General features: G+C 41.4%; 3 protein-coding genes across 5 annotated transcripts; 1 reads left to right on the forward strand and 2 right to left on the reverse strand.

Annotated features, from left to right (window-relative positions):
* The first annotated feature begins 2,688 nt into the window (after positions 1–2,688).
* LOC131472428 (integral membrane protein 2A-like) lies at positions 2,689–11,286 on the forward strand. The gene is made up of 6 exons (XM_058649593.1): positions 2,689–3,064; positions 4,339–4,473; positions 6,112–6,297; positions 6,394–6,504; positions 9,102–9,246; positions 10,005–11,286. The coding sequence occupies exons 1-6, from the start codon at positions 2,990–2,992 to the stop codon at positions 10,097–10,099; spliced, it is 747 nt and encodes a 248-aa protein (XP_058505576.1). The 5' UTR covers positions 2,689–2,989; the 3' UTR covers positions 10,100–11,286.
* A 60-nt stretch (positions 11,287–11,346) lies between these two features.
* Positions 11,347–19,169, reverse strand: gpr174 (G protein-coupled receptor 174). 2 transcript variants are annotated; one of them, XM_058649591.1, is made up of 3 exons: positions 18,923–19,169; positions 13,850–14,328; positions 11,347–12,904 (listed from the first exon to the last, which is right to left on the reverse strand). In XM_058649591.1, exons 2-3 carry the CDS (start codon positions 14,051–14,053, stop codon positions 12,071–12,073), a joined length of 1,038 nt encoding a protein of 345 aa, XP_058505574.1. In that variant the 5' UTR covers positions 14,054–14,328; positions 18,923–19,169; the 3' UTR covers positions 11,347–12,070. The 2 variants fall into 2 exon arrangements, with proteins under 2 accessions (XP_058505574.1, XP_058505575.1); XM_058649592.1 differs by lacking the exon at positions 18,923–19,169 and adding an exon at positions 18,521–18,793.
* Positions 19,170–19,837: 668 nt separating this feature from the next.
* p2ry10 (P2Y receptor family member 10) lies at positions 19,838–26,039 on the reverse strand. Of its 2 annotated transcripts, XM_058649587.1 has the most exons (4): positions 23,246–26,039; positions 21,720–21,917; positions 21,463–21,643; positions 19,838–21,333 (listed from the first exon to the last, which is right to left on the reverse strand). In XM_058649587.1, the coding sequence occupies exons 2-4, from the start codon at positions 21,896–21,898 to the stop codon at positions 20,440–20,442; spliced, it is 1,254 nt and encodes a 417-aa protein (XP_058505570.1). In that variant the 5' UTR covers positions 21,899–21,917; positions 23,246–26,039; the 3' UTR covers positions 19,838–20,439. The 2 variants fall into 2 exon arrangements, with proteins under 2 accessions (XP_058505570.1, XP_058505571.1); XM_058649588.1 differs by lacking the exon at positions 23,246–26,039 and having other exon boundaries at positions 21,720–22,201.
* Between the last annotated feature and the right edge of the window lie 58 nt (positions 26,040–26,097).

Raw genomic sequence — 26,097 nt, forward strand, 5'->3', positions numbered from 1 at the left:
TCTCTCTCTCCCTCTCTGTCCTTTTCTGTCTCTCCCTCTCTTTGACCGCTAAATGTTCTCCCACTCGAGGCACATGGCGATTATGGCGGGTCCACAAGACATGTCAGTGACGTTATGAGGCACTGAGCAGTGTCTAACTTAATGGTTCGACTCAGCTCTGTGGCCAGCTGTTACCATAGCTGTTTTTAGGCTCTGCGCTGTGTGTGTGCGTGTAAATGTGTGTGTACTTGTGTGTCTCTGTGTGTGTGTGTGCAGCATGGGAGCAGCAAAAGGGACAGAGTCATCTGTCACTTGTGGCTTCACATGTCTGGTATTGAAATTGATGACAAATCTAAGAGGTGTGTGTGTGTGTGTGTGTGTGTGTGTGTGTGTGTGTGTGTGCGTGTGCGTGTTCATCATTTGTTGGCCAGTGAGTGGGTGATGTCATGCATGAGAAAGTCTTTTTCTCACTCTTTATGAAACCAGTCGTGCCCCTGCAGACTTTCACAGTTTGCTGACATTGCAGGCAGGCAGTGTGTGAGTGTTTGTGTATACACGTGCACGTGTGTAGCGTGTGTATTCTTAATGGCTTTTATTGGACGCTCGCTGCAGACCACAGGGAAACGTTGGCGTTCAAGTCTCCCATCATACATGCCTGCCATCCACTATTATGATGCCCCGCTGCCATGTCTGTTTGTGTATGTTTTGCTCCTTTCAGTCTGAGAGGCACAGACATTCTACCTAACAGGCGTGTTAGAAAGTTTGAGATGTAAACTGGATGGACGGCGAGTTTAATCTGCTGTTAATCAGCTCCACGGAAAACTCACTCAAGCATCAGACACTGCAGATTGCTCCGACTCCCTCTATGACTCCCTCTGTGTTTTTCCCAGTCATCGCTTTACTTTCCCCCTGAATCACTCCATATCACCCCCACCTGCCCATGTGCTTCCTCCACCCAAACAATCCTTGTTTCCCTCAGAGTGTGGTCACCTCCTCTGCTTCCATCCCACCCCCCACCCCCCCACCTCTGTTGTGTGTGATGCCGAGAAGCCCTCAGGATTAAATCTAAGTCTTTTGTTTATCATCTCAGCTATTACTGTTAATGCTGGCTCTCCCTTTCTCCTGCAGCGTGTGTGTGAGTGTATGTCCGTGCATGCATGTGTGGGCAAGCTCTCAGATCAAACACAGCGTAAGACGAGCCCATAAACAAGCCTTCAGGACCACTTAGGTTTTTCAGGGAGAGTCAGTGCTTGGGGGGGAGCACAGGGGGAAAGTTAGGACGAGAAATCAGCTGCTCTGTTTATGTACCTTTCAGTGGTGATTACCGGTCCAATCTGTCTGTTTAACAGAGGAAATATCATAGCCTGGCAGAGAGTGTGTGTGTGTCTGTGTGTGAGTGTTTGTGAGGCTACAGTTGCAGTGCAGAGGGCTGGAGAGATGCCACGGAGTTGCGTGGAAGTCGAGCGTTGGTGCAGCAGTAAGTGTTTATTTACTCATAAGTACAACTCTGAGTCCGGAGAGTGAAAGCAGAGGAAACAGAGGACCACCACAGACCAGGGAGAGAGAGAGAGACAGACCGTGTAGCCTTGGCACCGGTCTGTGTTTCCACAAAGTGCAGTGAGGCCTGTGTGCTGTGTCAGTGTGCGTGGGCAGACACACACACTGGCAGGTAATACCCAGTATGTAGGAGGGCATTTGTTTACAGAGTCACTTGAGTGAAATACTCACAAAGATGAATGGGAGACATTATATACTCATAAGTATCATTTTCATTACAATACTGATGAGTCAGAGCAGGATTGAGTCATTTTAATGTTGTGTGGCGCACAGAGGATATCAGTGACACTTTCAACTGGACGCGCTTCCTTTTTTCTTCTTCTATGGTGTTTTATGGCAGTTGACAACCATAATGTTGCATTACTGCCATCAGAAGTGCTCTATTGATGTTTTGTCTGGAGACAGTTCTGGCTGCTCACTGTCGACCACGCTGTTTTTCATGTTAATCCACTTGTAAGAGCAAACCTGCACTGTTTACACTGTACATACTATACTAATGTTGAATATCCAGGTTATTATGATAATATTTCTTGGATAATGCATGCATACTAATTACATTACCTTGATACTACCTGATATGTACTGCTGTAACATATCTTATCCTTCCTTGGTTCATCCATTTCTTAAGCTTGTTTAATTTCATAGTGCATTTAACTAAACCATTCTATAAATCTGAAGTCAGCTTTTAAACCATTTTTAACATTTCTAAAACGCTTGAATTCTTTTTACATTATGTATTGTATTTATTTTGCACACTCTCAAGATTGTTAATTATTTAATTAAATTAAAGTTAATTTAACGTATTTAACTTTAATTTAACGTGTTTAACATGTGATTATTTTCGCTCTTTTTAATAAATAAATAAATGATTGTAATTGATTTCTTACAGTTTGTGTCTCTGTGTTGTTTTTTAAATGTTTGTTTACAGCACCTTGAGTTAAAAAGCCTTTGTGTATAAAACGGGGTCTATGATTAAATACCTTGCCTTTGTTGTTGTATGACAACAGGCGTTGTAATGTTACATGAAAGCATTTTTCAGTTAAAAGACAAAACGTCTCCCACTCACTGGCAATGATTTAAGTACATATGCAGTTTCCACTTGCAGCCAGTAGATGGCGCAACACTAACACATATTAGCCCTAAGAGAAAATTATATTGAGACGATAATAATAAACGGCTTGTGTAGTAATTATCAAACCACGTTTACTGAACATTAAGCCATGATTTAAATGTGTGCAGTGTAGTTTGAGTCTGAAGCCGCGTCTGTTTGTGTGCAGACATCTTTAATCCCCGTCCGGTCACCGGAAGCGCCAGATAAAGCCGAGGCTGCAAAGTGCGTCACAGAGCGGACCTGTGTGTGTGAACGACCGACGCAGCTTCAGCACCGACACCGTCAACCTCCACTTCTCTGCGCGCACAACAAATTCCGTTTGTTTATTTTTTCGGCTCCACCATGGTGAAGATCGCCTTCAACTCGGCTCTGGCGCAGAAGGCGCTGGGTAAAGAGGCGACAGTCGCCGGGGAGAAGGTGAGTAAACGCGGGGCTGCGGTGTGTGGACGCCGGCAGCGGCAGCAGGCCTGCAACCTCCCACAGACACTGTGCTCTGACTGTACCCGTGTAAACTGTATGTGTTTACTCATGTGTTATAATATTGTAGTCAGAGGGTCGCAGAGGTTCACGTGAACACGCGTGGAGATGCATGTTTACACCTGATGCTGCGCAGACAGACGTGTATGTACAGGCCCACACTAACTAACGGGCAGGGATTAAAGTTGCTATATGTAAGAGATGTACAACAATATATAAGCCTTTTATTGAATTTACTACCTTTTTAGGTCACAAAGGACAAAGTGTCCACAAAACATTACAGATTAATATTCCCAGCCCTGATTAATAAATCCAGCCCTACTCAAAGCAACCAAACATTCAATCATTTTGAGGATTGTAATCCTTTAAATGCCAGGCTTTGATATGTAAAGGATGAACCAAAATATTGACTCTGATGCATTATTATTTTTTTGTGTAGCATCAGATTTATAATATATGACCTTCTTAGGTCCCATTAAAATCTCATAGCCATTACAAAATATAATCATGTATTATTTGATGTTAGGCTTTCATTTGTGAGAAAAATAGTCACATTTGTAATTTTCACGTCTAAAATCAGCCACTCCATCATCATTTTCTTAGTTTCTGTGCTTGTGTTATTGAGCTCAGTTGGCTATTTTAAGACAACCATGATTCATTTTAAAATTAAATATTGTCTTCAACGATAACAATGGTGCAGGCACTATATTTACAATAAACTACAATAACACAGCTCTTAGTGCTTAAACACACAGGATGTCAGTAGAAAGCAGCTCCCTGAAAAGCCTCAGTAACCATATCAAAAATGTCTCAAACTGGAGCAAAACAAGGGTAGGTAGATAGATAGATAGATAGATAGACGGGGTTAGACAGGAAAAAAAATGTTTGCTTTTCGAACAAAGCATAGGTCTATCTTAAAATTTCATCTACATCCTGTAAGAGAAAAGCTAGACAAATATCTACTTTGTGCTCCAAATGTAATATTTTAATTTCATGTGAAGTTACAGTTAGAACCCCTGACAATACCGATCTATCTTGTCTTTTTATTATTTTTTTAAAACAATTATGCCTATTAGTAAATGAATTGCCTTTTTTTAGCTTTGCCTACACGCAGAGCTAGAACTGTAAGAAAAATAGAATAATAAAAAAAGTCAAAGCACAGGTCTATATAAATGCTATATAAATACTGAGCGTGTGTGTGTGTGTGTGTGTAGGACCCTGAGCTGGCCTCTGCTCCAGCGATCAATGGCTCCACAGGTCGCTGTCTTCTTACCCTGCTGGGCATTGCCTTCATCCTCAGTGGCCTCATCGTGGGGGGAGCGTGTCTTTATCGATATTTCACCCCGAAGGTAAATGTTTTTGTGTGTGTGAGTTTTAACTTTCCATCCCAGTTTTATGTCAAAATCAAGTCAGATTTATTGTGGTTTTGCTGTTTATATGTAACAGTAGCTCAGACCAAAAAGAGAGTGCATTTCCCTTGGTATCCATAATAAATAATTGTTTTAATTAATCGTGTGCATATCCAAGTGGTTATGTAAACATTACTTAATGCTTGACAATTTAATCTGCATATCTGTCACCGTCAGAGATGGACGATCATGTCATAATTAAGAGTTTCTTTGAAATGCTACAAATATAAACTTTTATAACTAAAAGATTGAGATGTGGGGAAAGTTATTTTGGCTGCTGGTCTGAGACACTCAGACACTTTCGGTTGGTAGGAAACAAGAGTGCTGAAAAGTGCAGAGGGAAGTGTTTCACATCTAACATCTCTGTGACCACAGGGACTTTTTGTTTTTGCCTCTTCTGTATTTTTCATAGTACATATTTATTACATGTTTGTGTTTGTGTCTCCGTTGTTTAAATGTAATCGATCAGCACAAACCTTTCACACGTTTGTATTTGTGTTGCCGCTGTGTCACTAGAAACCTCCAGCATTGAGTAAACTCTGCTGTTCTGGCCTTGAACAAAACAGAGCCTGTGCTTTGGCTCCCCCTGCTGTATTTCATATTCTTTTAAGTCAGGCTGGCAACTGAGACTGCTGCGTATGTAGATGTGTTTGTGTTTGTGTTTGTGTTTGTGTTTGCAGAGCCACAGACTAAATCTATCACAAAGAAGCTTAGTTTCTGGTGTTATCGTTGCTCTTGTGTAGAGGTGAAACGATTACTCGATGAATCGATTATTAATCTATCACTAAATTAATTGTCAACTATTTTGATAATCGATTAATTGGTTTAGAGCTTTTTTCATCATCATTAAAACAAGGTTTCTGATTGTTTCAGCTTCTTTAATGTGAATATTTTCTGGTTTCTTTGTTCCGTAAAACAAAGAAATCATTAAATACTGACTCATTTCGGTTTGTGGACAAAATAAAACATTCAAGAACATCACCATTTCCAGGTTTGACAAACACTGATCGACAATTTGCAGCGTAAAATAATGACCAGTTTGTCATCTATCAATAGATATAGTAAAGAACATGGGAGTGTTGAAAGAAGAATACATGAAATCAAATGTTACATTGAATTTCCGTTATTTTCTCCCCTATTGAATACTTCTATAAAGAGGGAAAAATCACAGATACAGAAATTAATTCCTGGTTCAATAAGACATAAATGTGAAATGATAACGACTGTGGAATTATTTGCTTAATATGTCAGAAAACAGGATGAATAAGGTTTTTCCTCACTAAATCACATAAAATCACATAATTCCCCATAGTCTTAAGAGACGTAAGTCGTTCATTTACAGTATATTTATCATAATAAGTTTCTGGCTAAATTATAAACCAAAATTATGAACATATATTCAAATAAGCATAATTACTGCACTTAATTGTACATTTAAGCAAAGTCTTCAAGAAGGTCAGAGGTCTTTAGTAATAAAAAAATAATAATAATAAAAAACATGCAGTCAATCCTGACTGCCATTTGTCTTTGATTGGTGGATTTAAATGTTTTATTTTTTTTGGATTTAATCTCCATCAGAGGCTGTATCACGGCGCCATGCAGTACAATGAAGTGCCAGCCGAAGCTTTTGGAGAGAGCCAGCCGTACTACCTGCCCCGCGTGGAGGAGGAGGTGGAGATCTCTGACAACATGGCCGTCATCAGCGTCCCCCCTCCCCGCTTCAGACCTGGTGACCCTGCATACATCCTTCATGACTTCAACAGGGTCAGGATGAGGATATGTCACACAATGAACACTCGAGAAACAATGCTTATGCATGCCTGTTGTTTAAAATCTGTGTGTGTGTGTGTGTGTGTGTAGAAGCTGACAGCATATCTGGACCTGACTCTGAGGACCTGCTTTGTGATTCCTCTCAACACCTCGGTGGTGCTTCCTCCTCAGGACCTCATTGACCTCTTCTCACAGCTGATGGTGAGTGGTCAGCTTGTGTCCTCAGGGTGCTAACACGACCTACCAAATATCAGTTAACAATAATAGTAATAATAATAATAATACGTATTATTTTAAGGTGACTTACAAAGCACTCGAGGTCACCTTACATGCAGAGTTAAAATAAAGCGGGCAAAAATTAGTCAAATTATGAAATTAGATTTGTGTCAATATTATCAAACAGCACTTTTTTCGATGCCAACAACACTTGGATGGATTGAGCAAACAAAAATGAACCACAAAATTAAAAGACACAAATTGCAAATACAATATCCATTTAATCATTCACAAAGATTGTATTTTATTTGTTTGATAATACACTTTTTGTTTGCAATGATTGGAATTTAGCTTGCTCCAGATTTTCCCCACTCCCTGGTTTTTTGTTTGCGATTCTGACCATGGGCGGGCCTAAGAAAGCTGTCTGCCGATTGGCTACTGAGTCATGGAGCGACGGCTCAATCTACCAGTAGTAGAAGTCGACACAGGCTTAGAGTCACTGGCCGTTTCTCAATATCCATACTTGTGCGTACTTGAGCGTACTTGCGTACTCCCGTACTTGTGAAAACGTCATCAGCCTCAGTCCAAGTGCTGTTCCAATTCTCAAGTAAGCGAACAGCGAGGACGGTTCTCAAACCCGGAAATGTTCTCGCTCCGCCCATTTTTACCAAGTATGCATCGGAGGTGACTTAAGCGTACTTGCGATGGCCATGTATCCCAGAATACATTTCGGGGGAGCATAGGAGCAGATAATAGAAATATAAATCTGAAATAAATATTTTTCTGTGTCCCGGAACAAAGTTTTAACATCATTTGAGGCGAGAAATGAGTCATATAGAATTCAAACATGTGGTTTGTGTATGAAGATATGACGTATTTATAGTTTGGCAGCGACGTTTGTCAGAGGTGATCAACTCCGCCTCTGAGGACGTTCGGCGCTCACTGTGCCCGGCACAGAGCAGCGTTACCTCGGCCTGTCCTGATGAAATGATCCGCTGGCTCAGACGTCGCTGTCATTAGATGCTCGGTGTGATCCATAGATTTGTTGTTGACGTGTTATTTTGTTTTTAATGGAAACGTTTTGACCTGAAAGTTTGAAGGTCAAATATTAATATATTATATTATTATTATATTATGTATATTATTAATGTTTTATTTATTTTAACTTTGAATTTTAGATTTATATTAAAGTCGAGATTTATATTTAAATATAATATGTAAATATTAGATATATGTATAGTATAGTATGTAGAGTAGTATATATTTGTACACGTACATATACGTCATACATACATACATATATATATATATACTACTCTACAATGCTGTAATATATCTATTTTCCACATTGTATTATTTGTATTGTATATTTTAATAGAAATAAATTAATAAATGAAGTTAAATATTTAAAATGTAAAAATAATAAGAACATATATATGCATTTATTAAAAGTATTTCATATGTTCATTTATCAACACTGTAGGTGGCGGTAATGAGGCTGCAGCACTTGGCGCCAGCCACCATTCAAACAGCAGAACAATACATACATACTTGCATACTTGAGTATTGAGAAACAACCACATACTTGTGTACTCCCGTACTTGGCAAGTATATACTCCCAGCGTACTTCTCAAGTATATACTTCCCAAGTACGCAAGTACATACTTGCTTACTTGAGTATTGAGAAACGGCCACTGTCCGCCTGTAACTCGTTTGTGATATCTCAAAGATAATCTGACACACCATAGATACTTAGAATTAAACAATAGCGGAATTCCGATCATTGCGTTAAAAGTGTATTTTTACCTAGCACAGTGGTACAGCACCTAGAAGGTGGAGTTAGACACAGTGCAGTCTGCTGATTGGTCGACAGAATCTTCATTTAATTTATTGGCAACAACACCGTTGCTTTTTGTTTACATTACTTACACAGCTGCTGTAATCAGGTCAACACCCTGCTGTGCAAACGCCAGGCTTTACTGTTCCAAACCGTATCAACCTGGAGAGACGCAGCAGACTCAACTACATTCAGACGCTCTCTTAATCTCATGCAAAAATCTGTCATTTGTTAAGTAAATAACTTTAGCACGCGTCACATTTTCCTGCACCAAACATTCAGTGACGTGAATCAGATCAGTATCAGCAGAATGTCACGAGTAGACCACGATCTCTAGTAGAGCGCTTCAAACACATGTTTCAAAATTGTTCTGCTGAGTTTTATTTGTCAGATGAATTCTAGGCTGATAAAATGCTGATAAAAAGTGTTTTATCAGCATTTATTACAACACATGACAAGAAATGATAATATGTGTGACTGTAATCTGACTCAATCTCATTTACACAATCACGTTTCACAACATTTAATTTCAGTCCCTAGAACTGTGTTCACTTATTACTAAGGTAACCACCATGTCATGCTGTAAGTCATGTGGCATTCGGTGGGTGGTGATGGTGCAAATGGTGGATTTCATAATCTGTGGCAAAGCAGTAGAATGCAGTAGGTTTTTTGAGTCGTGGCTGCTGTTGTGTTCACTTCACTCAGTCGTTGAAAATGTACATGAATTCCCTTCTTTTTGTCCCAGTCTGGCTCTTACCGCAGTTACCTGGTGCACGAGGACCTGGTGGTGACTGAGCGCATTGATGACATCAGACCTCTGGGCTTCTACATCCGCCGGCTGTGTGATGGAAAGGAAACGTACAGGATGCAGCGCCGCTCCAGCCTGCCAGGTACAGACGAGTCTGTCATGTTTGTCAGGCTTACATGTCGGCGCTGTTAAACTGCATTAAACAGATTTGAGCCAAAGGACACTCATGTAGCCTCTGGATGACATTTGAAATTGCAGCAATGTTTTGGTCAAAATTATTCTTTGTAACCTCCTATAAGTGAGTCTCCTATATCTAATCTAATTTATGATGACGTGTGCTGCAGACCTCTTGGCCAGGTCACCCTTGGAAAAGACATTTTGACCTCAATGTTTTTTTTACCTGGTTACATAAAGGTTAAATAGATTTATCTATCTATCTATCTGTCATCACAGATATTTTACAAATGAATAAATATGTTATATTCATTCATACACATAGTTTACATTTTATTTTGTCTAGTGAGTGGTCAGACTAGTGGTCGGAGGCCAAAATGCAACACTGAAGAATATTTCCCATATATTGTTATAGCACTCCAAATATCCATGTCGTAAAAACATCACAATATTTTAGTGTGTCAATATTTTTCTTACAAGCCTACTCTTAACCTTATTCTGAATTTGTTATTCTGCTTATTTTTAATCAGACCTTATTCGGGTTAAGGTATTCGTAAAACGTGACTAATAAGGGGGTTCTGTTATTGCAGAAATGTAAATGAATTTTAGAGTTTTGACTGAATATAAAGTACACAAACCAAAGAAATAAAGGTGATGAAAACAAATATCAAATATCAAACATGGTCCCATGAAGATTTGATGCTCATGTGTGTCTGCGTCCCTCAGGTGGCGGCATCCAGAAACGCTCTGCAGACGAATGCTTCACCATCCAACACTTTGCCAACACGTTTGTGACGGAGACCCAGATCTGCAAGGCTTGATGGGAAACCCTGAGCATAGGCCAGGGAGTGAGAGGGAATGAGTCGGAGCGACAGAGGTGAAGAGGAGTGGGCTAAATAGGGAACAACTTTGAGTAGAAGTAGAAATTTGCTTTTGTATAAAACTCTTTATCTCCAGTTTTTGCCTCCCCTGCTTTAACCCCAGTCAGTGACACGTGCGTTTGCGTTCCAGCCTCACCCCTCTCCCCCGTTTATTCACCCGAACCTACAGAGGTCATAGCCCTTTTACTCAAGTAGTCATTAAATAGTTGTGTTCTGATAACCTGCGTCGGCCTGCTTACTAAGACTATAACTAAGTTTCCTTTCTTCTGTTGGTTTATGTTGTGTTGCTGTAGCTTTCTGCAGACTAATCTTATCGTTGTTACCGTGTTACAACATCTAGTCAGATGAGAGTGTTAGTAATAATGAGAAGCCCTTCATCTCAGTCTGTGTGTCAGCCCACTGTTCCCACTATTAACGGCGTATATCGAGCACCATTGTCTAGCTGTACTACGCTACATGTTATGGTGTATAATAGCACGAGTCACCCTGGAGACGTACGGTCCACCTGAGTTACAGAGCACATGTGACATGTTTGTCATTGTTTATGATGGATGGTGCCAGGGATGCACAAACCCAGAGCTCCGTCACCCAGAATACCCCTCTGCTGTCCTGGTGTGTGATGATTCCATGACCTCCCCACATGACCAGTGTGTGTGTGTGTGTGTGTTTGTGCCAGAACCTCATCTGTGACCGTGAACTGGGAGGATGTTTGATGAGCGTAAAGGAGTGCACAAGCTTAAGGGAAACCTTGCTGTAGTTTTCCATCATTTCTTATTTATAAATTTGCTGTCCCACAACACGGGGTTATCTTTACTTTTAACAATACTATATATTTAAAGTAGTCACAGGAAAAATGTATCTTCATAAATGTGTTAATCTGAGTTGAAAGACGTCGAGATAAAGCTCGTATGGAGTATGAATAAAGGGCTTTTTGCCAGAAGGAGTGATTTTCATTGGTTTTCCACACGGTGTCTGCAAAGACAGACAATCAGACATGAAGTGTGCTTGTGAAATGTGTTTCTGTCTCAGCTTTTTTCCTTAACACTAGATAAATAAAAACAATGTTGTGTGCAGCTACTGAACTGAACTTCACTTTGTTGTTGAATAAAGTCATTTTACCTACTGAATATTTTGCCAGTTTCTATTTTATGTATCATTATTATTATTATCATTATAGGACGTGTGGATGCAGCAGTTAGATTCTAGATTAAAGACTCTAAAGTTAAGTGTTGCTATACATCGTTGTTTTCTGTGTCCTGATGTTTATTAGAGATGTTTGTTGATGGTAACAAATGTAGAAAGAACAATTTTATTGAAAAATAAATAGAAAAAAGAAAATGACAAACATGATTACATTTTTAAACAATTTCTCTTTCAGTTCCCTTTAACTGTTTTAATACATTCTATTTATTATTCAGTGTTTTTTGTCTTAGCACTAAAAATGTAATATTTCTTACTAAGCACATATTTCTTGTCATAATTGTTATAATAAATGTTATAATTCATCCGTCTGTCCATCTTCTACTGCTTTGTCCTCCACATGAGGCTCAGAGGGCGCTGGTGCCAATCCCAGCTGACGATAGGCGATAGGCGGGGTACACCCTGGACAGTTCAGCAGTCCATCACAGGGACACATACATAGACAAACAGCCATCCACTCTCACCTATTTAAAGTGTCCAATTTACCTAATCCCCATATTGCATGTTTTTGGACTGTGAGAGGAAACCCACGCACACACAGGGAGAACATGCAAACTCCATACAGAAAGACCCTTGTTCTGACCGGGTTGCTAACCCAGGTTTTCTTGCTGCAAAGGCAAGAGCGCTAACCACTACATGTGAGTGTTATTTTTAAGTCTGAAAGCGCACACGTATCACACTATGTATGGACTTTATGTCATGGTTTAGTGGTTAAGACTGAACTAATGGTGCTTCAACGTGAGCGCTCTGTGTGGTTTCTCCTCCAGTTATGCAGGACATGCGCCTGCTGAAATTCCCGTCCTCTGATACATCGTGCTTGCTCAGGCGCCTCCAGAATTCGTCAGTTGTGAAATAATACATGAGGGGGTCCAGGCTGCAGTTCAAACTGGCCAGACAGAGCGTGACAGGATGACATCGCTTAATCAGCTCTTTGAAGTCACAGCTGCTCACAGCGTTGGCTTTGACCAAGAAGTCCAGAGGCATAGTGATATGGTAAGGAGCAAAACACACTAAGAACACGCCAGCACAGCTAAGCACCATCCTTAACGCTCTCCGCTTCTCTCCTCGGTCAGGAATGGCCCCCTCTGTCAGCTTCCGAAGACTCCCAGCAGTTAGACAGGTGCAGGCCAACACCAGGATGAGGGGGATGATGAAACCTATCAGCTCAGCTATGAAGAGGAGAGTCCAGGCTGCCGGAGTGCTGATAGGCCTCAGGGGCAGCTCAGCAAAACACACATTATGTGTGAGGGGCTGATCACTGTGCTGTTCAGAGATGGGGTTCCTCAGCAGAAGGAACGGCAGACAGGCCAGACAGACAAACAGCCAGCCCAGGGCACATATCACCAAGTCCCTTTTTCGCTTGGATGAGTTGTACCTCAGTGGTCGGATGATGAGCTCACAGCGACGCACACTGACACACGTCAGGAAATAGATCGAGGCGTACATGTTGACGTACTTGAAATAGAAGCAGAGCATGCAGAGATGTCGACCAAATGGCCAGGTGTTGTTCAGGTAGTAGTAAATCCTCAGCGGCAGAGAGAGCACCTGAGAGAAGCAGAGTGTAAAGATTATTGTTGTGGAAAAGATTGTTTTTATTGCCACTCGAAGTAAGCCAAGACCAACTGTTGTGCTTGACGTATAAAAAGATGTCTGTTTCCTTCACACAATTCTGATTAAGCCTATCAGTGCCACATCACTCTCTGTGTGTTTTTCTCCACAGCAGTGTTTACATCTTGTGTTGCCTGGCAACATTGCAACACTGGAATGGATTTTATTTTTTAATGTTAAGACAGTAACATTTTACTTGTGCAAACAGTTTGGAGAGCGACTGAAAACAAAAATAAGTGAAAATTCAGGTGAATTGCACTGCCCAAAAAACTGCTCCACCTGCCCCGGCTCTTCTGCTGTGTACATACAAACGCTCCCTAAGTCAGGTCTGATAGTGTTGCTTGATAAAGCCCATTTTCAGATAAAGGACACAGCATAAAAATAATCGTTTTTGTTCACAAAGTCCAAACAGAGGCAGAATAACAACATCAACAGCGACACAAATCACCAAAGTTTACGCACCGCAGCTTTAAAATGACTGTACTGATTGCTCTGGTTTCTTCTATGATGAGGTCGGACAATAAGTTTATTGGTGATTATTCTGACAATTGATGCTGCACAGTAGAAGATGGCTCCACCAAAACTCAGCAGACTTCTGTTGCAGCTTCATGACAGTTGTTGCTTTTCTGCAACTTTTTTTTATAGTCTGTGGAACTGGTTTCATTTTCAAATTCTCAGTCAGTTGTTCCTTGTTTTTTTTTTTTTTTTACCACAGTAACGTTTGTTTGAAGAATCAGATAATTGAGCACATGTTCGGCAACAATTTGTTCAATTTGGAATAACCAACAAATAGTTATAGCTAAAATCACAGAACTTGTTTTTATATTTTTATTTAAAAAAAGGTTTTAATTTGTAATACAAAAGACATGGAATGATATTTACCTGCAGCAAGTCGGCCACAGCCAGGTTCATCATGAACACCACAGCCTTCTTGGTTTCTCTGACATAGACCCTGAACACCCACAGTGCCAGCACATTACCCAGCAGGCCAGGTGCTAAGATCACGCTGTACACCACTGCATACACATAGTGCTGATACGTCCGCAGATCGTCAATGTTTCCACAGCTGTTGTTCGCAGAGTTCATCTTAGACCAAGGGCTGTTACCTGGTAAGTGTTAAGTCAAGCTGCCCTGGGAACCAACACAACGCTTGTATCAGTAACAATGCTTGTCATCTGGTGGTGGGTTTTTTGAGCATCCATGCTGTCCACTATGGTGGGGAGGAGTTAATGCTATGACTGGTCAGCTCCTCTTCTCTGCAGCATCATGGAGGGAGAAACAATGTCTTTAAATCAAATCTGACGTTTGTGTCCTGCGCTGATAAACTGTTGCCTCAGATCATCATCATCAATCCTGGCATCCTGGTAGAGGAGAAAAAAGTGGGTCAAATATAGATCAGGTCTGTGTTTTAAACTCCCCAAAGCACATAAAGCAGCACTGTGTCATCTCTGTCACCTCATGAACCGACCACCAAGACCTGATTTTGTCCTACTGTCCAAAAACAAAACAAAAAACATTATGACACTGTAGTTGTAGCCTGTCATAAACTGGATGAACCGCCTATCATATTTCACGAGTGCATGCTAGGATGGAAAGAGAGCTGGTGGAATAAATCACCCTCTGTTCATGTGTCTGCGCTTTGCATGTTACACCACATCTGTCCAATTCAGGAGACTGAGTCACACACAAACAACAAACAAGCATCCATAAAAACATGCACGTACGTGCAAACGCACTCGAACTGTGTGTATTAAAATAAATCGGCTTGCTTGAGCCCACATTTACAGTAAATATGCAAACCCACTGAGAAGTCGATGCTGAGGTCTCACACATTTCCACCTGCAGGTTAACCTACAAGTCGCTGTGAAAGCAACACGAACCAGCTTTCACTGAATCTGCTAATATGAGGAACGCTTCCTCATGTGGCAAATGAGTCTGTTTCAGAACAGAGTTCAAATGTGTTTCTTTATCACACCCAACAGCACAAAATGTCACTAATTTTAGGAGATGCAGAGGGTAAAGTAGCCACACGCTTGACATCAAACATCAAATGGAAATGCACAGTAATGTCTGGAACTGAGCCTCCGGTGTGTAGGCGTGATACACCCTCTGCTGTAAACCATGCTGTTCAACGTGCATTAGCTTGTTGCTAACCAATCAAGAGCGTATTGTACAATGAGAGACATTCTGCTTACGACACTGTCTCCAACTGACTGTGTAAACTGATCTTAACTAAAAGTAATTTAGATGTTCGTTCATGGATTTTCAAAAGCCTTAAGAGCCATTTTTCTTATGTAGAGGCAGACATGTCCTAAATTGCTTAACGGACCAGAATGTCAGACATTACTTATGAAAGTCTGAAACTATTCAAGTATCTAGTCAAACATAGCTGACTACCATTTTAATGTTTAAAGGAAATGGCACTGATGACACTCAAAACTTGTCCTGAATAATTGTCACACATCCTCTCTTTCCTTACTTCTGTCTTCTTTTAGCTCAAAGTCAAAATAGAATTGCATTACAGTATATCCTTTATTTAACTGGCTAAGATCTGGCCAAGACAGCAGCATCAATCAGTACAGTTAAAAGTTGCTTCTTGGGCAGCCCATGGCCAAGTGGACAGGAAGCTTGGCTTGTAACTGGAGGTTTACCGGTTTGAGTCCCCACCAGGTCCAAAAAAAACAGCAAGGTACCCAAACCCCATTGCTCCCCGGGTGCTGCTCATTGCAGCTGGCCGCTGCTCCTAATTCTAGGAAGGTTTCTAGAGGATGGGTTAAATGCAGAGAAGGAATTTCCCCTGTGGACTGATAAAGAACTAATTTATTTATTTCAGAACAGACAATAAAGAAAACAGCCACCACAACACAAGCAAACAGGTCAGTAATTAGATCTCAATTAGAGCAGCTATACCCATCAAGAGAACACTTTTCTCTGCACTTTTCTCTGATTTAAATTCACCCAGGGTGATCAGTTCAGACATTTTCAACTTCTTTTTGAAAGTCGTTCCAGGATGACGGGGGCGTTATATTTAAAAAAAAATGTTCCCAAGCCCTGTTCCCTCTCTCGGGATCAACATCTGAAGAGAACTTTGAGAACGAAGAGCATAGTGAGTTTGAGGGGGAGCAGCCCAAGAATACATTTAAATATGAAAGTTAACCAGAGTGACAGTGTTCTGATCTTCTTACAAATGCAGACTGCAATGGTTTGGACCAATGAGGGTATATTATAATATTACCACACAAATTGTTTACATACAACGAGAACAGCAGAGGTCCCAATATCGAGCCCTGGGGAACACCTTTCTGAACACGAATGATAGAAGAGGAAGATCCAGCAACCAGGACGGATTGTCGTCTTCCTGATAAATAGTTTAGGAACTAACTAACCTACAGCATGTTCAGACAGTTACCACAGTTATAAAGCCTTTCTGCCCAAATAGTGTGGTCTACTGTGTCAAAATCCTTAGACAAGTCTGTAAAAAAGTGCTGCACATAATCCAGTGCCTCGATGATGTCGTCTACAACTGTAACAGTTATGGGTTACTGTGCTGTGTCTCTGCAACTAAAACCAGACTGATATTAAGATAAAATACAGTTATCCTCCAAAAGCTCTTGTTCACTTGCACATTTCTCAAGACATTTTGCTCAAACACACAACTTGGAAATTGGTGTGTATTTGTTATCTGCAACTGACGGGTCCCCTCCTTCCAGCAAGGGAAGAACAAAAGTACCAGGGATGTTTTTTGTGAATGTAAGGTTCAAATATATGAGTAAAATGTTATAAAATCATTATTTTATTATTTTTTTTAAATATCTGGACCAGCAGATTTATTAAGATCCAGCTGGGTCAGATCTCTGTATACATCTACTGCATCTGAATGGTTAAAATGAAATGGCTGGGCCGCAGAATTAAGAGGGGGCTTGTTTGACTAGTTTGGGTCTGCGTTTAGGGATTCAAATAAGACCAAAAGTGTTCATTAAAACCGTTTTGAATGGGTGATTTGTCCGGTATTGTAGAGGAGTCCTTTATTATGCAAACTGGCAAGTCATTTGTGGTAAAACATCCATATGAAGATAATGCCAAAATGGTCTATAGTACGAGGGTAAAAATTGTAATTAGGACAAGATAGATTCATCCCCTGGACAACCAGGTTTCTTGAGCGGTAGAATTCACTTCTGAAAACCTTTCTTGGGCACTTCTTTGTGATTTCAGTCATCTCGCTTTACCAGCACAACGTTGCTGTTGCCTTCATCTGTCTTGACATGGAACAAGACAGATGTGTGTGCAACATGGGAACGTTGCTGGGCAACACAAAATTCAACACCGCAACACTGAGGAACACGGAGAGAGTTGTGTGGAGCTGATGCTTTCAGTGTTTGCAGTTATGGTGTCTCTGTGGCTCAGTCATGCTGGTCGTGCATTGACTATGTTGCTCATACAACCACAATGCAAAAAACCCCATCTTTGTAATGGTTCTAAACTGCATCCATTATAGATAGTGAAATATGGATGATTGTCTTGGTCAAAAGGCTGAAGGGAAACATGGATTTGATTGATTGACGGTGAGGAGGATGCAGCGAATCTGAGCTCTCTGTTTTAGTCGATATTCTTTGGCTTACTATTTGTTTTTATACACATTTGTGTCTTTTCACTTGACAGTTTTATTTATTAACTTACTTTGATGACGCATTCTCTCGTGGTTCAGAGTCCAAAAACATGCAGAGGTTCATTGGACACTCTAAACTGACCCTAGGTGTGAGTGTAAGAGTGAATGGCTTCATCTGTGGATGTTGGCCCTGCGATGGACTGGTGACCTGTCCGGAGTGTACCCCACCTTTTCTCCCTATGTTAGGCTGGGATTGACTCCAATGGCCTCACTGAATGTAGTCAACTGGGGAAGCTTCCCAAATCTCACTGTACACTGGCTGCAATTCTATTCTATTTTATTCTGTTCTATTCTAAATAAAAAGACCAAATCTATTTGATCTGGGTGAAGGGAGAGTGAATGTGGGGGAGTATTTGGAGAGTTATTTGCTATTGAAATTCAGTGGAACAAAGGTGTAATTGAGCAAAAGTCAGTGTACTTTGCACCAGTGTCTCCCAGCAAAGATATCAACAAACAGATTAACTGTGTCTTGGAAAAGGGGTGGTTTCTTCCTGTTTGGATTCTGTAGAGCTCTAAGAAACATAAACTCTTCTACAGAACTCTGGCCTCTGCTCTGCCACTTATCATCCTCCCTCTTGTAGTTAAGAGAGTTCCCAGTGGACCCAAATGTGCTATCTGACATGATTCTATCATTACTCTCACTGTAGTTTAATCTCACTCTCTCTCTGTATATATATACATATATATATATGTGTGTGTGTGTGTTGCACAGAACTATATATGTCTCTAAGATTATATAGTTCTGTGTCATGCTGTCCAGTACTGCTACAGAACCATCCAGTGTTGTGGCTGTTTGGTTAGAAAAATAAAGTATGTTCGGTGTGTGTGTGTGTGTGTGTGCGCGCTCTGTGATTTGTGTCTGTTTCAGAAAAGATCTTCACTCCTACCTCAGGATTCAGCATTTCACGTCCTCATCTGTCGCCAATGGAAACACATGATTATAGCGGCTGTGATTCACCTCTCTCAGTGGGCGCGCTACAGTTTTTCCACTCACACACACGACATCTGGCCTCGTGTAGCAGCACCCTAAATGTTAGTGGCGGGCACCCAGGTCTATCCACACACGCTGCTCTCAACGCACAAGACATGCTGTGAACCCCATTGTAGAGAGTACAAGAGGGAACTCACAGACACCATGACACTGGCCTATAGACAGACACAGACACACTCAACATTACAGACATTCCACACACTGGAGAAACATATGAGATCCCCCATGTGGGATGACTCCACACTGAAAGCATGCAGCCTCTCACACTCGCCATGAAACAGAATTCATTGTATCTCACCTCTGTTCTCAAACTTGAAACCACACTGCATCAAACAGCCGAACGGTGAAGTATCAGCCATCACACATGTCACATCTCCTTACTCTTCTTCCTCTATCACTATTCACTCTCACAGTCCCGCCCCTTCGCTTTCTCACATTATCTGTTTTTCTACCTCATCTAGTGTCTTTAACGCCTATACTGTGACTTCCTGTTTTTTTTTGTTTTTTTTTTATATCTGACTGGTCTCTCTCTGTATCCTTGTCTGCCTCTGTCTCTGTGTCTCTCTGTTATACTGGGGGTTTCAGCACACATTGTGCTTCCTGTGACTATAGGGGTGTGGTTTACAAGAAATGTTTGACACCATATCTTCAGCTCTTATAGTCATTGCCCATTGCTATACTCCCCCGGAGATCATATTTCTTTTAATTTAACATATATCCGCTCTAAATGTTTCCTCTGTCCTTTTTGAAGCAACATTTGGTTTCTCTCTTCCACATAATTCCCACAATTCCACGAACTAAATCAAATGTAATGCAATTACAGACTTTAGCAGCAAAAGGATAGTGGGCACATTTTGTTGGGTGATTTGAGACACCTCGCAATTTACCCCAAAGGCGGGCTGTGTAGGGGCGGGGGAGTTGGCTCATAATCTGGATAGCAGATGCAAAAAAAATAAGTTTGGTAGGAAGGTGGGGGGAGGCAGGGTTTCAGTTTGGAGGGCTACCTCAGAGCCTGGCAGTTACAGGGTTGTTGTTTTTTTTCAGAGCTGGGCCAACTGCTGCAAACTGCCTTCACCACTTGTTCTGCAAAATGAAATGAAGTGCAACAGGAATGAGCTGACACCTGTTTTCATCTATTCCTACACAGAGGAAACCTCATCAGAAACCAGCCTCCGATACAGTATAAATTAGAGAGAGACATCACAGCAACAGATAAGAAAAACATGCCTTTATTCAGTGCACGACATTCATTCATTGCATTCTCACACACATAGCTGTGATGGTTACAGTGTAGCTTATTTAAAGTCTGTTTAAAGCTTGACATAGTCTGCAGGTTTAAAAAGTGAACCCCAGGGCAAAAGTAGCAGTTAGCCACCAGGGGGCAAACAAAAAAAATCATTGGAATGTAAGTCTATGGGAAAGCAAGCCAACTTCTTACTTGATGTATAATGTCGGTAAACATGTTCCTGAGGAATTAATGCATCTTAATCAAACGTTTCAGGTCTTCTTCAATAGCACATGCTCTCAAGTTTGTTATTGATATTCTCATTTAGAAAACAGATGATCAATGACAACACGTGGGTGACATTCCAGTTGCAATACTGACATTGCACCAGTCAAATTGTGAATATCTGTACTGTGTGCACACTCATAATAAAACATGGTTTCAGTGTAGGTTCAGTTGCAGATTCAAAATCTTTGTTCGAAAGCTGTTTCTTGACCCCGATGCCAAAGCTCTTTGGCATGAAATCACCTGTTATCAAACATAGATCTTGTTCTGTCAGTCTGTTGTTCCCAAGTTCTTCCATCATGTTACTATCTGTCTGAGAAGGTGCTCTCCACACTCATCAGTCTGTGTGGTGCCACACGCTGGGTGGGGGAGCTGATCGAGGAGGAGAACGATGAGGTGCGCCTGGTGAGGTGCAACCTGAACTCGGCTGTTAGAAAATAATAGAGTAATGGGTTGAGGCAGCAGCTCACACTTGCCAGGCACAGAGACACCGGGTGGAACTGAAGTACCGCCTGTCTGGTTGCACAGTGAGTCAACACATCCTGAGACACCATCAGGTAGAGCAGGAAGTTGATGTGGTAGGGGGCGAAGCACAACAAGAAGAGGGCAGAGCAGCTCAGCACCATACGCAGCGCACGCTGCTTCTCACCATCGGTCTGTCTTTCCGGATATTTATCCTCCTGAAAGGAGGTGACTGACTGGAGTCGGCTGCGTGTCGAGGAGTTGAGAGCATCCTGGGTCTGTCTTCGGTTGAGGGAGTGAGCAATGCGGACAGAGCTGTAGGTGATGCAGGCCAGAGGGATGCAGAAACCAAACAGCTCAGCTAGAGCCATCATGATGACTGCCTGAGAGAGCGGAAGAGGCCGCATGGGCAAATCTTTGAAACAGCCCCCTGTGGTGGAGATGGGGCTGGAGAGTGTTGTGAGTCTGCTGGGGCTTGTACTCAAAGGTGCTGCATTGAGTTTGGTGTAACCCTGTGTAGAAGTGGCATCCAAAGAATAGGACATGTTGTAGATCGTGTGTGTACTGTGGATGGAGCTGGCGGCACTACTGCTGCTCCGCATCAGAATGAACGGCGAGCAGGCCAGACTGACCACCACCCACACTATGATGCTGATCAGCAGGTCATACCGCCGCCTCCACTGGCGGGCAGCGAAGGGGTTAAGCAGGAAGACACACCTCTGCAGGCTGATACACACCTGGGAACACACGGAACAGACATGAAATACATGAAAAAAGCATGAAAATCCTGTGCCAGAAATAGAGATGTGAAGGCAATGGTGTCATTGGGATATTCTGGGATTGTTTTACACAAATTGCCTGCTTACCAGAAACACTATGGCAGCGTACATGTTGAGGAATTTCAGGTAGAAACAGAACAAACACAAGCCTCGGCCAAAAGGCCAAGTGTGTGTGAAGTAATAATAGATCCTGAGGGGCAGAGACAGGATGTGGACCAGGTCAGCTAATGTCAGGTTTATCATGAAGATCACTGCCTTGGTCTTCTTACTGTGGAGCAACATGCAGAGGAGTTAGTCATGTCCACAACTGTGTTTGGCATTAGTCATGGGGCTGTCATGTGTACCTGATATGTCTGCAGAGGACCCACAGGGCAATGGTATTCAGCGGCAGGCCAGGGATGAAGAGCAGCAGGTAGAAGTAGGTGTACATGGTTTCCATGCTCCGCTCCCAGGAGGTCAGATTAAGGCCACATGGTAAGGAGTTGACCGGGGACTCCTCCCACACGGATGTATTCAGAGTCATTCCTTCACTCACACCGACACTGGAGGAACATTTCAACAAACTTCACCATATCTTTGGAAAACACCGTGTACAAGTGCTTTGTAGACTGTAATTAAAATAAATGTAACACACCCTTTAATACTTTTGTGCTTTCAGTGCTTTCCAAGTGGACTGCAACCCAAATTTACCAAAGTCTTGGAAATTAAGCTACATTATTAGAGGCCTCATTCTGTTTTAAACCACTACACTCCAAATCACTACACTACTTTAAATCTATCTGATCGTTATTTATTTAAAATACCCATGCTTTACATGCAAAACATGTTCATTTAATTACGTATATATATGTATATATATATATATATATATATATATATATATATATATATATATATATATATATATATACATATATATAATTAATTAACTAGAAATATAGATAAGGATATGCATATGGATCCTGCTCAGTCGAATAGCTGCTTAACTGATGATAATAATAATGATACTGACATATCGATGCCTCAATATTTAAAATGGCACTTGTATATTTTTCTGCGTTCTACATTTTCTTTTTTGTTTTATACTTGCAGTAGGTATTAATGTTTATTCATTTATTATTTTCAGTGCAGGGCCTTTACTCTAGTTCCATTCTCTTTATTAATGGCACAGAGAAATCCGTTTTGAGTAAGTAGTTGTGGTTGATTAATTTACACGTGAAAATGCAGAAAAAAGAGTAGAGGTTAAAAAAGAGCACCTTCTTCCATTAAGAAGACACCACACCCTTCCTCCATTGCCACAGAGAGGGAAGAGACAAACAGTAACAGTTATTAGCTGCTTAAATGGATTTTTCTTCTTTAGTTTGTTGGTCTCTGACTATTATTGGCTGTTGTAGGCTGCTACATGCAGCCAGCAGGCTGTTTAGTGTAACCTGTGCAGTTCGGCATACTCTTGCCCAACTCTCATTTTGAGAAGTGTCTGGTTTTAGGTCAAGTTTTGTGGTAACCTATGATACAATAAAGTGTCATCTTGCATTTGCACAAAACTGTTTTGTCTCTGCATGTGAAAAATATATATTTTTTAAAAAAGATTATTAAACCATTGACCATCATTTCAAAATAATTGCATTTGTTACTACACGGCCACAGAGCAGACAGATAATCCAAGAATTAAAACTATGATTACTGGAAACACACGGAACACTTTTAAATCATTCTAACATGTTTGTATTATATGCAAATTTATGCAAATGTAATAACAAAGCTTGACTAGCAGCATGACTTTGACCTTAAAGCTTCAGTCAGCAGTGTGACTGCCTCACATACTGTACGTGATCTTTTTAATGAAAATTCCAAAGAGCTCTGCTTTTACCTTGTGCTCGTCTCTCCTAATGATCAGCATTGATGACGGGGAGAGGTCAAACACACCAGGTCAGTGACCACCGCCACCACATGCTTCACGCTCCTCTGTAAACAGCAGACTGACGCACAAACACGCTCCTCTTCGAGTTGTCCAGACACAAACAGGATCACACACACAGAGTCAGTGGTGGCTTGCCAGTGATGTCCTACTCTCTGCATGTACATGTGGTTGCATAAGGAGGTGTTGTGTGTTGTGTGCTTTAGTTTGGGACTGGTGATGAGAGGAAGCGGAAGCCCTGTCCTGACGCACGCGAGTGTTTTTCTGCCACCTGTCACAGAAAACCGTGCAGCTCAGCCACAAACTTGAAATATAGGTAAAGACCATCATCTAGCAGATAATAGACAAACAGGGAGATAGATATGTCTCTCTTTTGAAGTTGTTCTGCTTTGTGACCACACACTAATACACTTAAAGTTCAAATGTCTTAATTTACATCCCACAGTGTTTTTTGTGTCAGTTGTGAAAAAAATGAAGCATCTATCTGTTTGCTTCCTCTAGCAAATTCTACACTTCCTGTTTTAAAGCTGTAAAGCTTCTTTTCTTATTATTTGCAGTTTTACAGCGAGGTCACCTTGACAAACACACACATGGGAAAATGACAGTTATTCTGCGCTGTTGGTTTCACAATGCTTTGAATACATAGATTCACACTTTCATCGACACACCCACAACTCCAATGAGTTGCTGCAGGTTTCTGGGCTGTGCCAGGCACCTGCATGGCCTGTGTGACATTTGCAAGCTTCCTGCGCTGCTACAGTTTGGTTTCACTTCAGCACGGGTCACTGTGAAGCCAAGGCTGACTGATGATCATGAAACATGCTGAGCACACAGACACACAGAATAGCAACCATTCCCAGAAGCTGGGTCATGACCCACAGATTTTGTTCACGTGCAGTCCACACATATGCAAGTATTTTTGAAAACTCATACACACAACATGTGGGTTAAGTCTCTTAAAACACACACAAAAGGCCTTTTCGACATAGACCAACTTGAGTGTGACATTTTGTCTGTCTGAGGTCACATGTTTCCATGTGGACAAAGACGTCTTTGAGGACTTAGTGTGTGTAGACAGGACCATTTGGCTGGTTTACCTCAGAAATGGTAGTAAAATAAGTCAGAAACAATATATTAGGTAAAAAAAATGCTTATATTGTGAACAAGGTCACAAAAGGTCTTGGGTATTCATATATAAAGTATAGGAAACGCTGCATAAATAAGACATTTCAGTGATGTCTCCCACTTATGGCCACTAGAGGTCAGAACAAGCCAATTCTTACAGCTACATTATGTGGCCTTGTTCTTCTCTGCAGTCAGAGGAGCAGAACTCTTTTTTTAAAGGAGGCATTTGACAGGTGTGATGTTAAATGTCTTCTGTTGCAAAAATTCCCTCACATTCCTAACACAAACATCTCAAGTGTTAAGGCGAGCTCTTGCACATGTCTACCCCCACCACTCTCCTTATTTCCTGCTCCACTTTTCCACCCCAGTATGTTTGTCTTCCTCCCTCCTACCCTTGACCCCAGTGGAGTCCAGCTGGTGTTTGGTGGACTCTGTGTCTGCTGCTCGTTGCAGCACATGGCCACATCACTCACAGTGGCAGAGAGGGCTGCTTGGATTACTGGAGTTTTTTTTTCTCTCCGTATATACAGTACCACAGCAGGTATAGCGGCCTATTACACTTCCAAGTAAGGCGTTGAATCGCTTACTGTGCATAGTTCTATGGACGAAAATGTAAACCTACTGGTACAAACATCTCATATAATGTCTCAGACAGAAGTCATTTAATTTCTCCGCCCGGATTTTTAGTGTGTGTAGAGAAACATGAAGATGACAGTGCTGCTGGTCCAGCACTGTGACTGTTAGGGACACCAGGCAGTGGCAAAGCTGCTCCATGTGTCACTATTCATTCACAATAGACGCATGCTCTTTATTCTCTGAGTTATTTTACATTTCAGTCAGTGAACAAGCTTTTTAAAACCAGCTTGATTAAGCAGCTGCTAACTGAACAGCTACTTTTTCACACTTGTCGAGTTCTAAATACGTTTTTGGGAAGTGGACGTTGCAAAGTGAAGCAAATGCTCTTCAGTAAATGCAACATTGCCGTCTACATAAGTCATCCCATTACGATGTGCATATACATGCATTAAGCGTTAAATCAGAATAATAAACCACACTGACATTTGCAGAGTTGGAAATAGTAGTAGAAGAAGCTCACATCCACCTGTATTGTAAACACACGCCTTTCAACCATCGAGGCGCTCCACAGTTCTTTTAAAGTTTCTATCAACAGCTCCATATCCAGCAATATCAAAAGCATCACATTTACACAGGGGCAGACACGTGGTGACCCAAACCAGGAAGAATCAGAACAACTGTTTACATGAACACTGATTGGAAGGACAATTGACATAAACCACCCCTCTCCACTGGAATTTGGGATTGAAATGTCTTCCCAAACGGGCCACAGCAGACCATAGTATTAGACTGCTGTGTTTAAATGTTTTTATTCCAATTGTTTGTGTACTTCTGCTGACTCCTTACTATTTATGTGTCAAGCTGTGTACCGGTGATTTGGCATATTTAATCAACTCTGCTGTGTTTTGGAGTGAGTGCACATTGCTATGTGTAAGAGACTTTGAGCTGCTCTGCAGTCTAAGGCCAGATTAAGACAGAGAGACCTCATTCAGAAGCAAACAATGAACCATTGCTTTAGTCATAATAAGTATTTGGCCTGTACAGCACACAGGCCAGGGTCTTTGACCAGACTTGAACTGCCTTTCCCCGAGCACAAGGTTATA

Source organism: Solea solea, chromosome 14 (genome assembly GCF_958295425.1).
Source record: "Solea solea chromosome 14, fSolSol10.1, whole genome shotgun sequence".
Classification (NCBI taxonomy): Eukaryota; Metazoa; Chordata; class Actinopteri; order Pleuronectiformes; family Soleidae; genus Solea; species Solea solea.

Excerpts from the sequence above, each read along its gene's own strand:
- LOC131472428 (XM_058649593.1), top strand. The coding sequence starts at position 2,990 with ATGGTGAAGATCGCCTTCAACTCGGCTCTGGCGCAGAAGGCGCTGGGT. Across the intron at positions 6,298-6,393 it reads TCCTTCATGACTTCAACAGG|AAGCTGACAGCATATCTGGA; the intron begins GTCAGGATGAGG and ends GTGTGTGTGTAG. Across the intron at positions 9,247-10,004 it reads GCGCCGCTCCAGCCTGCCAG|GTGGCGGCATCCAGAAACGC; the intron begins GTACAGACGAGT and ends TGCGTCCCTCAG.
- gpr174 (XM_058649591.1), bottom strand. The coding sequence starts at position 14,053 with ATGAACTCTGCGAACAACAGCTGTGGAAACATTGACGATCTGCGGACG. Across the intron at positions 12,905-13,849 it reads CTGTGGCCGACTTGCTGCAG|GTGCTCTCTCTGCCGCTGAG; the intron begins GTAAATATCATT and ends TGCTTCTCTCAG.
- p2ry10 (XM_058649587.1), bottom strand. The coding sequence starts at position 21,898 with ATGACTCTGAATACATCCGTGTGGGAGGAGTCCCCGGTCAACTCCTTA. Across the intron at positions 21,644-21,719 it reads GTCCTCTGCAGACATATCAG|TAAGAAGACCAAGGCAGTGA; the intron begins GTACACATGACA and ends GTTGCTCCACAG. Across the intron at positions 21,334-21,462 it reads ACGCTGCCATAGTGTTTCTG|GTGTGTATCAGCCTGCAGAG; the intron begins GTAAGCAGGCAA and ends GTGTGTTCCCAG.